This window comes from Hypanus sabinus, chromosome 17 (assembly GCF_030144855.1).
Source record: "Hypanus sabinus isolate sHypSab1 chromosome 17, sHypSab1.hap1, whole genome shotgun sequence".
Lineage (NCBI taxonomy): Eukaryota > Metazoa > Chordata > Chondrichthyes > Myliobatiformes > Dasyatidae > Hypanus > Hypanus sabinus.
This window is the reverse complement of record NC_082722.1, coordinates 48,152,381-48,166,998: the sequence shown is the minus strand read 5'-3', so window position 1 is coordinate 48,166,998 and position 14,618 is coordinate 48,152,381. Positions and strand designations below refer to the sequence as shown.

The following is a 14,618-nucleotide window of genomic DNA, read 5'->3' as shown; positions in this document are numbered from 1 at the left end:
AAACTGTTGACTGAAAAATCAGTATAAATATTCTTGAGTGACATGCACATTACTCAAGGATAACTGGTGGTTTTCTGTCAATGAAAATTGTCCAAACTATGTTGGTCTCTTGTTTTGGAATGCCAAGTGAAATTGGCATTCCCGTCAATTGTTGTAACCAAGTACATTGGAGTCTGATTAATTGAGACACATTGGGATCAATATAATTAGGACCAGTTAAGTGACTGCCCCAATTAGGCCATGGAAATAGTTAAAAAGTTATTAGAAAAAGACAAACTGCAGTTTAATTGAGTAACAAATCATTTAAATGAAAACAAGAACAGATTAGAACACTTCTACTATAAAACTGTATTGGTTCCTAATGGGTATCAATGCAGTGTACGCTGTCACGTTCTTTTGACTGTCAATGAGCATAATCAGCCTATGCCTGATGTAGATAATGGATTGCTTTTATACAATCCTTTTAATGATTGCATCCTCCAAATCTTCTTTTTCATTGTTACATTTTTGATTGTCAATACTTCCAAATTTTTTTGTAGTTTCTAACTTGCTGAAGTAGTGAAATCATTCTGTTTTCACTCTCGTCCATTTCTGGCATCTCCAAGCCTGAATGCTTGAAATCGCTGTGAGCAGAACAGTTCCAAATTGCCTAACTGCTTCTTTCTTGCTGACTATCAGCGACAAATATCATTCCTTTTTGAACACACAGTCTATTTAAAACTGTTCACTCTAAGTATGATGTAGTGTCTAACAACCACAAAAGTGCACACGACTGACGGTATTTAGAAACTGTACACGTACAACAAGCTGGAGGAACTCAGCAGGTCAGGCAGCACCTGTGGAAATGAGCAGTCAACATTTCAGGCTGAGACCCTTCATCAGGACTGAAGAGGGAGGGGGCAGGGGGCTTATAAAGAAGGTGGGGGGAGGTTGGGAAGGAGAAGGCCGGTAGGTGCCAGGTGAAAAACGAATCACAGGAAAGATCAAGGGGTGGGGGAGGGGAAGCGGGGGGGGGGCTAGGCAGGAAAGGTGAAGAAGGAATCTCGGGGGAAGCACTGTGTAGTAGAAGAAGGCAGAGTCATGAGAGGTGATAGGCAGCTAGAAGAGGAGACAGAGTGATGGGGGAAGAGGGAGGGAGGGAATTACCGGAAGTTGGAGAATTCGATGTTCATGCCAAGGAGCTGGAGACTACCCAGACGGTTTTTGAGGTGTTGCTCCTCCAACCTGAGTTTGGCCCCATCATGGCAGTAGAGGAGGCTATGTATGGACATATCCGAATGGGAATGTGAAGCAGAGTTGAAGTGGGTGGCAACTGGGAGATCCTGTCTGTTGTGGCAGACGGAGCGAAGGTGCTTGACAAAGCAGTCCCCCAATCTGCGTTGCGTCTCGCCGATGTAGAGGAGGCCGCACCAGGAGCTCAGGATGCAATAGATTACCCCAACAGACTCACAAGTGAAGTGTTGCCTCACTTGGAAGGACTGTTTGGGGCCCTGAATGGTGAGATATGGTAGATAAGGCAGAGATGTTGGTTCTTAACTTTCTGGAAGGGAGTTGAAGTGGACAAGGATAAAATTGCGAAAAGCAGTACAGAGGCAGAGAGGCTGTATAATGCCCTTTTGATTGTGATCCTCAGGAGATCTGTGCTGAGGTAGATTAAAAATGAAGATGAAAGGTAATAATATCAGTAATATAAAAACCTGGTGGGGGAAGAGAGAATATAGATCCAGTATGGTCTTCATTGAAACCTGACTTGGGAGTAAATGCACAGTGGCTCCCAGAGTTCTTAGATGTTATTGTTAGTATTGGTGAAATAGCCTATGAAAAGAGGAAATGGAGAAAAGAGGCAGAATGGCATATAGAATTGTGAGCATGCAGGTATAAATCTGGTCTGGGTGACAGCAGGAAGTCACAACATGAGCGACAAGTTTGTCAGGTAGTGTAAAAGAGGGTTTGAAATCTGGAGCAAATTTCTAATCCTCAAATCTACACATGGCTAAGACAGTACAAATTAGCACTTTTTGAGGAAGATTATAGGGTTAAGAGAGATTAAAACAAGTTTGAATGGTAGCCTAAATGAGCAGGCTGGTCCACCATTCAGGGAAGCATGGCAGTTTGATAAATGATGGAAATATGAAACATTTGATGTCCATAATGAAAATTAGAGATTTAATGCAATAGAGGTGGAAATGGTTAAATTGTGAAAACTACAATCATTAAATGTACTGTTCTTTTTCCCCCACAGGAATTCCTTCAGTTACAGCATACAGCAAAGGTGGTTTAAAAATTGATTTTAATTTTGAACGTTCCAATACGAATCCTAATGTAACTGTTGTTACAATAAATGCTACCAACTCCACAGAAGTAGATATGACGGACTTTGTATTTCAAGCTGCGGTACCAAAGGTATTTGTCAGTTTTGTACTACTTCTAAACTGAGGTCATAAATGTTTAATATCTTCGTCACATCGCTGCAACTTAAGAGCTTTATGGTAACGGTAGAGGATAATCAATTGAAACAGTGATTTCAGAAAGTCACAATTTGGCCACAAAAAAAAACGCTTTACAGTGTTTTGAAGTATTTTCCAGAAAATATTGTGAATATACTTGGAGTATTCGTTATGTAGCCAATCCCATTGTAAATGGGATTTTAAGATTGTGTTTGACCACTTAGAACTGCTATAGTCAATTTACTGAAATTTCTGCTGTTATGCTGATAGTGATGATAAAAATTTACATCACATATAGACTATTTTATCCAGGTGCCTGGTGGGACAAATGGATTTTAGATTAATCCCTCCCAGTTCTTGGTCCATAGCTTAAAGTTTGGGTTTCCTCAAAAAAAGGTTATTTTTTTGAAACTAAAGGTCTCTGCATCCACCCCTTTCCCAGGCATTAAGTTCCAGAACTTCTTTACTCATTGTGAGAAGTGTGTAAACTCCTCTAATTGCTCTAATTCTATCCTATCTCTGGTTCTTGGTGGTCATCCAAAGTGGGTCTTTCCCGTGGATAACATCACATGTCAATCATTGTTCAAAGAGACAACTTTGTAAATATTCTTTGCATGTTTTATGCTATGATCACATCTTTCCCATTGTGTAGTGACCAGAATTGCAAGTGTAAACAGATGTGAAAACAGTGGTGATTCATACAGTTTTCAGTTGAGTTTGTTACATGGACAAGTAAATGTATGCACAGGTGCTATGAAAGACTTAATTGCAGTATCAGAGATATTTTGGTTGTTTTAGATGTGTGGATATGTAAATAGTTCTGTGATTATGTTAATTGAGCTTGTCAGAGGCTGCTGGGGCAGCATGTCTCAAAGGGCTGGAAGGACCATACTGTATTATTCAATAAATAAACATGTAAACACACCTATTTTTACACAGCACAAATGGGCTTGACTTTGCATAAACGTGTGCACATTTAAAGCCACCAGGCAGTATATGTAGATAAACTGAAATGTATTCTTCATTTCATGTCTCATCTTTCTCCAGATTCACTCATTCCCTATGCCACCCCTTCCATTTAATCACCCTTAATATCCCTGTTCCAAACAGCCACCTGTCTCTACCCTAATCTTGTCTCACCTCTTCGTTTCTACATCCCCTGCCTACACCTATCTCTGGTTAACAGCTACCATCAGGCCATTCTCTTGCTGGGTCATGATGCCCCACCTTTATTCATTGCCTCCATCTGCAACTACCTGAAGTCTGTGGCCTGGTCCAGACAACCCTGAGCCTCCTATAAAAATATCATTCAACCAAATCTGTCTCATGTCAGTGGGTCACAGTTGTCTGATGCTGTCTGGGAGGGTTGATGAATCATGCCGCATGATTTTCTGGCTTTTATTTTTAAACACATCTGTCACTTTGTTAACCAACTGCTTTAAACCCTCTCAATGAAACTATTCAATACCCTTCAAGAAGAAAACTCTTCATTTTATTCATACATTGCCCAGCCCTTCTCAGACTGCATTAATTTCAGCTGTGAAGTTGCTACCTCCTAGAAGATATTATCCTTGTATATTCATGCTTGGGTAATTAAACATCTCAACTGTAAAACATTATTCAAACTATTTGTAATTGTACAGTAAAATAAGTTTTCTAAAAAAAGATTAATAACTCAGCTTGATTTTTTTCTTAATCGTCTTGTCAAGAATTCTCAATCATTTGAATGTGAATATTGATCTCATCTGCTTGGCATAATAATAATCCTCAGCATTATTGGATAAAATGATGGAGTTCTATGGCAAATGCATTTGCATGTACTATTTGATTCTTCAAAGATGTTATGAGAGTTCATCCTATGCTTCAAGAGATGACTGCCACTATAATCTGCTCATTTTTGCGCATTTTCTTGTGAATCCTTTTGCTTTAAAACTGAACATCAATAATACCACTTTCTCATTTCACCAACCATCCATGTTTAGCAAATTATTGATTGCTGCACTCAATTGGAAATGCTGCTTGAAAATTGTGCAATCTGCAACCTCAAAGCAAGTTCAGGGTTTTAATCCAGTGTTAATATTAAAGTAACAATATATTTTCAAGTGAGGATTGTGTGTGTTTCCATCAATTAGCACTTGGAATCAATGGTAGAGGTTGATTTGTTTAAGACATGCTGTCAGAGTTTCTGATTACTGCATGCAGGCTTTGTTTGAATTTCATGATGGATGAAGGGTGGTGTGTTCATTTCAAGATAATAAATACTGCTTATTTTAGTATTAAGGCTATATCTCATATCAGGTCAGAACACTTATCAACTTCCTGTTTTCTTTATTTTTGCAGACATTTCAACTGCAGCTTCTTTCTCCAAGTAATAACATAATTCCAGCACAAAATGCAGGAGCTGTCACACAGGTCATTAAAGTGCTCAATCCGCAGAAGGTACACAAGTTCTCAAGTGTTTTTTAAAAAAAATAATAATAATAATTTGCTGCCTTGCAAGTGTAACCTGAGCTGACATGATTCAGCAAACGTCTGAAAACGCTAGATACAGGCAGAAAATGCAGGTTAGGCAGTATTTGGAGAACGAACTATTCAGCATTTCAGTTTAATGTCCCTTTGCGAGAACAGTGAAAATGGGTGGCAAGAACAAAAGGGATGTCTAAATATAGGTCTAAATATAAACCAAGTGAAGATTAACAACAAATTGGTGCTGACTGAGAAGGTGTTGAAGCCATGTTTTTTGACTGTTGATCTGTTTGAAAGAAAGCAGAGGGGAAAAGATATAAAAATTAAGTATGAATACCAAGTGTATCAGTTTCTGTAAATCTGACATGAAAGAAAACATTGGGAAAACCAGGACAGGCACCTGTTTCAGAACTGACCAGGCAGGGATGGAGAAGTAAAATACTGCAGCAATCTGAAACAAAAATGGAAAAAAATACTAGAAGTACTCTAATAGGCCAAGCAGCAGACATGACATGAGAAAGAGGGCCAACAACATGGTTTGAAGATTCCTCAGTCTACAAACTCTATAAAAAATCAGTAACCCAAAATGCAAATCCATTCAGTTTTCCCATGGATGCTGCCCAATTGGTCAGACACCCCCAAAATTTCCTCGTCTTGTACCAGAATTTGCATGTTATAACAAGATGGAAGGGGCACTACAATTAGTAGATTCATTCCGATGCAACCTACATGTCCTTGGGTAGGTTGCTTTGCCCTGTAAATTGCTTTTACTGTAGGGGAGTTGATGTGAAAATGGAGTTAGTAAAAAAAAAAAGGATTGTGTCAGTGGTTGTTGCTCCTCTCCGTACCTTGTGGTGCATTGGTCAACAACCTTGACGGTCTTTTTTTGTTTTGTTTTTTTTTTTTTTGAAAGCATTTTTGTCTGTGTTTTACGAGGCTGAGTTGCTAGCTTGATGCTGAACCCTGCACAGATAGAGTGTGCTAGGAGCCAGCCAGATTCAAGCCCATTACCTCTTGCCTCAAAGTCCGCTGTGAATACCATACGCCACTGACTGGTGGTATGGAAGGCAAATATGAGGTTAGCATTCATTTCTAGAGGACTGGAATAAAAGAGCAAGGATGTAATGTTGGGGCTTTATAAGTCTGCACTCAGAGCATTGTGAGCAGTTTTGGGCTCCTTATCTTAAAAAAAAGATGTGCTGGCATTGGAGAGGGTCCATAGGAGGTTCACAAATTATTCCAGAAATGAAAGGATTAACATACGAAGACTGATGTCTCCATGTCTGTTCTTGCTGGAGTTCAGAAGAAGAGGGGATCGCATTGAAACCTATCAAATATTGAAAGGCTTATATTAAAAGTGGATGCGGAGTGGATGTTTCTCTAGTGGGTGAGTCTTGGCCAAGAGTGCACAACCTCAGAATAGAGGAATGACCATTTAGAACATAATCTCTTGGCCGATATTCTTGTAGTACTTACTAGTAATCCAGATAGGGTTATGAGTGCAGCAATAAGTGCTGGTACTCTGCAGCTCTAGGGTTTCGGCATAATTATCATTTTCTTTCCATGGCCTTGTAAATGTCTAGGTGCTCAGGTTTCCACCCACAACTCAAAAAAAGCCCTCTGGTAAGTTAATTGGCTTCTTGTCATGTGGTGTAAGTTGATGGCAGACAAATTGAAGGCCACTGATGGATATATGAGAATAAATTATCGGAGTAGAGAGAAAGAAAGAGGGGAATGAGAGTAAAGAAATTTCTCCCCTGAGACCTACTGGGCCAAATTGCAGCCTTCTAAAATAATAACTGCATGGATTTCCATCACTGTACCTAGGGGAATTGTCTTTCCCTCTAGATGACACAATTGACAAAATATTTTTAATGCATTTTGACTGGTAAATGTAATTCAGAGTAAGCATTGATAGTTGAATTGAAGATAAAACTGTAAATGGGCTAGGAGATAGGAATGTTTTGTATCACATTGGCAGAATTTGATTCCCAGAAATAATCAAGTTTGGGTTTACTGCAGCATTCAATGTAAATGAAAATTTAACTCTAGTATTAGCTACAGAGAATGATGCAAATACTGCCCTCCTGTGTTTTAAAAACATCCTGAGGAATCAATGTTGGCTTTGGCTCAGATGGTGGTGCTCTTGCCCAGCTCATAATTTTGAAGCTGCAATATTTTGCTGAGGCATCCTAACAATATTTAACAATTCTGACATGCCACAATGTAGATGTACTTTGCTGATTTGGTAGTTTTTATTTTAAAACTTCCAAATAATTTTTCCAAGAACTGTATGTGTAAAAATACAAATCCCATTTTGAATTTCTCTCTCCTATTTAAGTACTAATTCCCTCTTTTTTTTAAGAATATGGCTTTTCTTGAAGCAAGATCTTAACTGTGTCAGCTCTGATTAAGGATCTATTTTTCACAATTTCGGTCAAATTTGTGGATCTTTTTCTACTACTTTAAGGCTGTGGACAACACTGGCATGTTGCAGTTATCAACCATTTCTAATTGCATTTTGCACATAGTGGTACTCTCCCTGCTTACAAAGCTATTTTGAAGAATCTAAGTATTTATAGCAGGGTTAATAATGTCTCAATCACAATAGGTAGCCATTGGAAGTCCCCAATCAGTATTTGTTACAGATTTTAAAAAAATTGTTGGAAGAGCAAAGCAGGTCTTGCAGGTAAATGTGGAGGTAAATGGACAGTTGTTAATGTTTTAGGCTGAGACCCTTCAAGTGAAGTCACTTTTATTGTCATTTCGACCATAACTTGACCTTCATGTCTTGATCCAAAAATCAGCAGTCTATTTCCCTCCACAGGTGTTGTTTTCTGACCTGTTGAGCTCTTCCAGCAGATTATTTTTGTTCCAACTACCAGCATCTGCAGTCTGTCTCCTTTGTTACAGATAACCAGGGTGCCTGTGGTAATTTATCTTGTCTAAAAGTCGCCAAACCTCATTGTTCAATTTTGCACTTGGTCCTTTTGGTAATTAATCACCCTCTGGGTTGCTGGTGCAGTGCCTGTCACTACTACTTAGTTCATAACATGTCTGGTAATCCTGGTCAATTTTGTCTTTTATAGCAACAACTCCGTATGAGAATCAAGATTACGTACAACCTCAATGGATCACCAGTGCAAGATTTAGCAGAAGTAAATAACTTCCCTCCTCAATCATGGCAGTGATTCTTAATGTTTTTTTGTTTTTGGAAGGCAACACCCCTCTTTTCAACCAGTGGATTTTAGTAAATCATTGGGAAGATTGTATCCTGAGTGTGCCTACATTCACATCTTAATGTTTGGAATGTGGGATGCAAAAATAATGACCAATTATGAAGAATATCTGCCTACAATTGCTATTCCTTTTTCAAAACATGTCCATGTTAGTCTCTATCAACATCGTGTTCATCAATGGAGTATCAGCTCGTGGTATGCACTACACGTTGTTTCTGCTTTACCCTACTGATCTTTGCAGAACTTGGAACAATTACACAGGAGTTGTGATCCAGTCAGTGCTACCCTAGAGTCAGTAAGAGTTCAGCAGCTTTACAAGATTTCAGAGTCAAGATATCAAGAAACCTTTGTTTATTTTTTTGTCATTAATACTTTGGGAATTGCATTAGAGAGCATTATAAATTGATTATAGGTCCTGTACTGTAATGATTTTCTTTGGAATGGTTCTTTTATAAAATGTTCAATGCATTTTTGCCCTTTTAGTATTTACTAGTTGAACAGTAAAAATTGGATAATGACACTCAACCAAAAATGCATTTGTGCAAGTTGTCCCCAAGTTACGGTAGGGTTCTGTTTCTGTGAATTGTTCGTAACCTGAACAGTTCTCAAGTCGCCATTGCAGCCTCCAGCTGAGTTCCCAGGCAACTGCAATCCCACAGCAACCAGCAAATCCATACTGTCAGTCTCCCAAGCACTCATTCTTATGTATGGGCTGTTTATAGTCTAGGTAGGATCAGTAGTGGGAGGATTGCTGTTGCTCAGTAATTTGATTCATTTTCTTGATACTTTTCATAATGAGCATTAAATGTGTGTGATATTCCAATTAGTGGTAACAATGAATCTGAAGTGAATATTATTCTCCTGATATGAAAAACAGTACTTTTTTCAAAAACCTGTTTTAATAGCGTAGAGTAATCTTCATAAAGTAGATAATTTGATTTGCACAGAGATGGTAAATTTTTTCACCTTTTTGAACTGGAATTTTGATTGATATTCCTCTTGTTGCAAGTTGATTATTTTTGTCAACAGATACACCTTAGCCAACAAACATTTCAACCTCCTCAAAGTCTGCTTCACTTAAATTCAAATGACAAAGTTTTGTGTTTCTTGGACAACTTTATGTATATCATGAAATGCCATTGTGTTGGTATTGTGTAACTATTATTTTGGAGTAATTGACTTCAAAGATGGCAAAAACAATTTGGATATTTTAATTGTTATTTGTTAATTGATATCCCACAAATCCTAATCCTCAAATCCTTTGAAAATGAATTTGATTGGGTCTTCAATTTCATGGACTTGCAGAATGGTTTTTGGTATATTTGCAAATAGATGCATTGACTAAATGTAATAGAACAATTGGGTTTCAGTAATAAATTTAGAATATTTTGTAATGGCTCTCTAAATGAGTTATTGCAATTTCAAGTCTTTACCCCAAAAGATAACAAGTATTAAAGCAAAATACTTAATAAACAAAAATCATGACCTTGCTTTTGGTGTGAAATTTAAACTGGCTTAACATTAGTTTAATAAATGTTTAATTAACTAAACAGAACAGGTCACCTGCTCTGAAAATGTTACTTCTGCCTGCCATTTTATTTGATCTTTTGTTTGGTAGGGTGGGGTTTGGTAGGCAAAAATGGTTATTTATTTTATATCAGAAACTTTGGATAGTTTTTGACAAATCCTGAATGTATTTGAGCAGTTGATGGTATATCTACTTGATGCTCTTATCCTTGATGCCTGCATCCATAAAGTGTAACTATTTCAGTAAATGTTCGAGCAAGGATGAGTTAAAGTTTTTAAATTTAGCTTGCCATAAAAGATGAAGGTTGTTCTTGGTTGTCAGAGGATTAATATGTAACTGTTTTGCACATAGTGTATACAAGCTACAGTATGTTTTTGTAAGCACAATATGAAATGATCATTCAGCAAATTGGTTACTCTGGTAAATGAAGAATTATCACTACAGTCTAATTCCTTCATATAAAACCCAGTAATTAACAGAATTAGAGTGGTTTCTCTGCTGTTAATCCAGTTAAGTACGTGAAATCATTATGTTTTCCACTTATTCATTTTGATCAAAAGTTTAAAAAAAATGTGTAAATTGCTGGGTATGCCTTATTTAACGCAATTGTATTTAGATATTTGTGCCAGAGCATTGATTGCAGGATATTGCTTACCTGTTCGTAATTATGGATTGTTACTATCTCCATGTTTCATTTCCATGTTAATTAACAGTTTGAGCTGATTTCTTTAGTTCAGTACCATAATTAAATAGGTGTGCCTATGCCATCTGCATTCTAAAACTATGTATAACTTTCTAAAAAAGGAATAAATCAATATTTTAACAGGCCATTAGTAAATTCATAATATTTAATAACCAATGGGGCACTGTAAATTTGCATTTATAAAAATGCATGAAATAGTTTATGTAATTAATATGGTAAACTATCCATTGTCCTTTGATTTCAGTTAATCTGATGGAAATGGTAGTAATTGATTTGCCATTATATAATTGCTACTGTGGAAGAAAAATAATTAGGCAAAGAAGTATGTAGTAACTTAATAAATTCACTTCCCTCCCCCCAAGTTGGTTGATTAATTTTTGTTTTGGGCTCTTAGAAGTCTAGCTATGGTTGAGGGGCTTTCCATTAAGATATCAACAATGACCTTATTATGGATATTTACAGCATGCTGGCAGTTATGTTAAATATTGATTACAAATACTTCAGCACTTTTTAGTAATTTCTAGTTTATTGTAGAGCAGAGTATTAAAATAAAGCTTAAAGTCGAACTAAAAATTTGCTTTAGCTGGAAATTAAATAGAAAATATGGGAAATATTCAGCTGATTGAGCAGGAGATGGGAAATAGTTAACTTTTTAGAGCTGTGATCTATCATAACTCCTGATTAAGGTCATTGATCTGAAAAAATGTTTGGTTATACTATCATTTAATTGTTTTTTGTTTGGCAGGGTCCACACCAAGGATATTAATGTCATGTTTTCAAATCTTTTATTTTTGTATAGTTTTGATAGTCCAGATATTTTTGTACTACTCAGTGTAGCATATCTTTCTTCATCATTTGATGATATGCTGGAACCTTCACTGTCATATGTTAATGAGCATCTGTCAGGAATAGTTAAATAGCTGAGTTTGTTCATCGTGAATTTGTGTGCTTTTGGTCATTTTGCTTTAGTCCTACCTGATTGGTCAACTGAAAGTGAATCAGAAATTGAACATGTAGTCCACTCCAACAATTTTTATATCATTAACTAAGTTATTAATTATCCTTGAACAGAAAACATGACATCTTATCCAAATTGGAATTGTTTAAAATAATACTGTCTGGATATGATTTTAATTTGTTTTGAACTGTAGGTAAACCAGGAAGCATGTACATTAAAAAAAATCAATACATTCCTACAAAGCAAAGCCACTAAACTGTTAATCTTTTTCAAATTATTATGCTATTATTCAAATTCATCATTGCAAATGTTTTTAAAAATCATGGTGGTTTGAGGCTCCAAGCACTGGCAGGTGTAAATATTCAAATGAGTGAAAAGGAGATGTGAGCACTCCCATGCTGTTGTATAGAGACTTTCATATGAATGTATTCTAGAAATGCATAGTGTCTAATAATATTTGGGGGGCAATTTAATTAAATATTTGTATTATTGAAGTCTGCTGGTGAATTTTTAAAAATGAAATAGGTGGATAAGATTGAGAAAGCAGACATTTTGACTACTGATTAAATTCACTTCGTACACTGTGCAATAAAGTCAAAAATGTGGGTCAGCAACTTTTAAGGTTTTATGTTGATCTACTAACATCTGTTTTTATTGCTTTGAATCTTTGTGCTGAGAGCAAAAGATTGCTGTTTCTGCACTTGCACCTTTCTGATGCTGTACAGCCTTCATTTTTGAACCCAGAGATTTGCTTTATCACATTAATTTCAAAGCTCTATTAGTTCAGCTTTCCTTTTGTTGCTGGATCATGGACAAATGTGTTTTGAGTACAGAAGAGATTTTTTAAAAATTGTGGCTTATATTCATAGGTGTAAATGTTCACTTCTATTGTGGGACTGCTTTATTAAATTCTATGGTTGCATTCAAGAATTGTGAATTGGGTTAAGTATTAGTTAAAATACATGAATTAATAGTTCTTAGAGTCTTACATTATCTGCCAGCACCTTAATTACTGCCAGTAGTTCATCTCCTTAAGTTGATTAAAAAGGCTAAATCAGTGCAGAAAATTTATTTCACAAAGATGATTCCTCAATGGAGACAATTTCATGCAATAGACTTTGCTAACATGCTACATATTTGGCTTGGGAAGGAGTTTTGTTTTGATGTGTAACATACCCAAATCTGAGAATTGTGCAAATTGGTATTCCTTCTAGTGGGTGTATCTTTTCTTTCTAAATAAAGAAAATATGGTTGTCAGGTTTATGGTGGAGTGTGCTCCATTGGCCTGCTATTCTTTCCTAGAGAAAAATTTCAGTAGCATTATAAATACTGAGGGGTAAATGTTTAGGGAAGCTGTGTTTGGGGATAAAAGTTGCCTTGATCTGAAACAATGTATAAAATACAGGTAAGAGTTGTCTAACTTTGGGAATTGTTTGAACTATTACAATCTAATCCATACCTCTTAAACTGTCAGGATGCATGAATTAATGTGTAAATAGCCTTATATTTGATTTCAATTACCTGATGCATTACTGCAAATTTTACTGGTGAAACTGAGCCTGCAGTTTTGAAAGCTGGAATTCCATTCTTTAAGATTGCTTTGTTACTGTACCATATGATACGGAGACAGAGGGAACTAGGTCTTCAAATGCATCAAACTTTTTCACTTTTTCCATTTCATAAGATGTGCCTCGCCTGTGATTCTTTATCCTTAACTATATTGTAAGTTTTATGAAATACGTCTATCATTGGGAAAATAAACAATTACTACAAGCTTATTTTTGAGATATTGTACAAAATGATGTCCATTGATCTTGAAGTGAATGGGACATAAAAGTAACTGGGTCATTTTAGATTTGTATGTTTTGTCTTCTGGGTTGCAAAAATTGATCATTGACTAATAAAATAAATGGAAAAGTCCATAGTTAATTTTTCCAGTGTTTTATTACTAGGATGTTGATTAGAGAGCATTGTTACAATTTCAGTATTTCATTTGTTGGTTTTATGTTAAAGTTTAGAACCTTGCACTGTGACTTCCTCAGTTGCCTTTAATTCATGGTCTTTCCCATTATGTATTTTATAATCTAACACTTGAGTTGAAAATTACTAAGAGTTAATTTTAGGTCTTTGCATTTCTATTCATTGGATGTTTCATATATGGGAGTAAATCTGCTGTGATGGCCATTTGGAAAAACAATATAAGCATTTAACAAGTCAGGCAGCTTCAATGGGAAAAGTAACTGTTTAAATTAAGGGCCTTTGATCATTATTGGGAAAGTTTTAAGTTGCAAGAAGAGGGTGAATAGAACAATTTCTGTTTTCTTCCAAAACTGTTATGAACAGGTGAAGACCACATCATGAACACGGAATGCAGTAGATTAAATTGGAAGTACAAATTTGTTTTACCTTGAATAGCAGTTCTGGTTAGAGATGAGCTAAAACAGCAGGTGTTAGTTCATTTTTCTCATCTAACAATTGGGTTTTAAAGCAATTACAAAGTGAAATTATAAGGTAAAGTAATATCTATAAGAGATTTCCCAGGAAGTTTAGTGGTACCATCTTCTGGCCCTTTGCCAAACTGTAGTCATTTCAGAGTTATTTTCCCTTGACTCATTCAAGATGCTCATACAGCTTGCTGGCTCTTGAGTGCTTAAATTTGTTGGATGACTTTTTCTGTTCTTCACTCATGATGACTATCATCAGTTTTTCTGGAAAAAAATCCTTCTGATAGCTCCTTTGTGATTTTAAAATCTATCATCAATATTTAAACATATTCCTGTCATTGTCTTCCAACAATCATTAAAACTTGCCCGTTCAAAGTAACTTGAAACAGGTATTTTGTTGGATTAAAATGGCTTATTCTCTGTGTTATTCATGTGTTAAGGTTAGTACAGCTTTTTTCTCTGCATAATCTGCAGATCTGTTTTGGGATTCTTTGTGATTTTTATAAATGACCTGGATGAGGATGTGGAGGGATGGGTTAGTAAATTTACTGATGACACAAAGGTTGGAGGCATTGTGGATAATGTGGAGGGTTGTTAGAGGATACAGTGGGATATTGATAGCTTGGGATTCCCTTAATACTCAACACTAATTTCCTACACCTGGTTTTTATTTTCTTTATTGCTCCAATATCCCTTATCTTTGAGAATGTATTTTGGCCCTGATCTTTAAATGCTGTCTAAAGTTTACTTTTGAAGGGCCTTGGGATATTGTTCACATTACAAAAGTAAAGACAAATTTTCTTCAGCTTCAGAAGTGCTATACTAGACTTATT

At 36.2% G+C, this 14,618-nt stretch overlaps 1 protein-coding gene across 3 annotated transcripts in view; it reads left to right on the top strand.

The window, feature by feature from the left end:
- Nucleotides 1-13,265, top strand: part of ap1g1 (adaptor related protein complex 1 subunit gamma 1) — an 88,802-nt gene extending 75,537 nt beyond the window's left edge. For all 3 annotated transcript variants that reach the window (XM_059993007.1, XM_059993006.1, XM_059993008.1), the window contains 3 exons: nt 2,243-2,403; nt 4,788-4,886; nt 8,003-13,265. In XM_059993007.1, the coding sequence (XP_059848990.1) occupies nt 2,243-2,403; nt 4,788-4,886; nt 8,003-8,104 (362 nt within the window). In that variant the 3' untranslated portion in view covers nt 8,105-13,265. The remainder of the gene's footprint in view (nt 1-2,242; nt 2,404-4,787; nt 4,887-8,002) is intronic.
- The last annotated feature ends 1,353 nt before the right edge of the window (nt 13,266-14,618 follow it).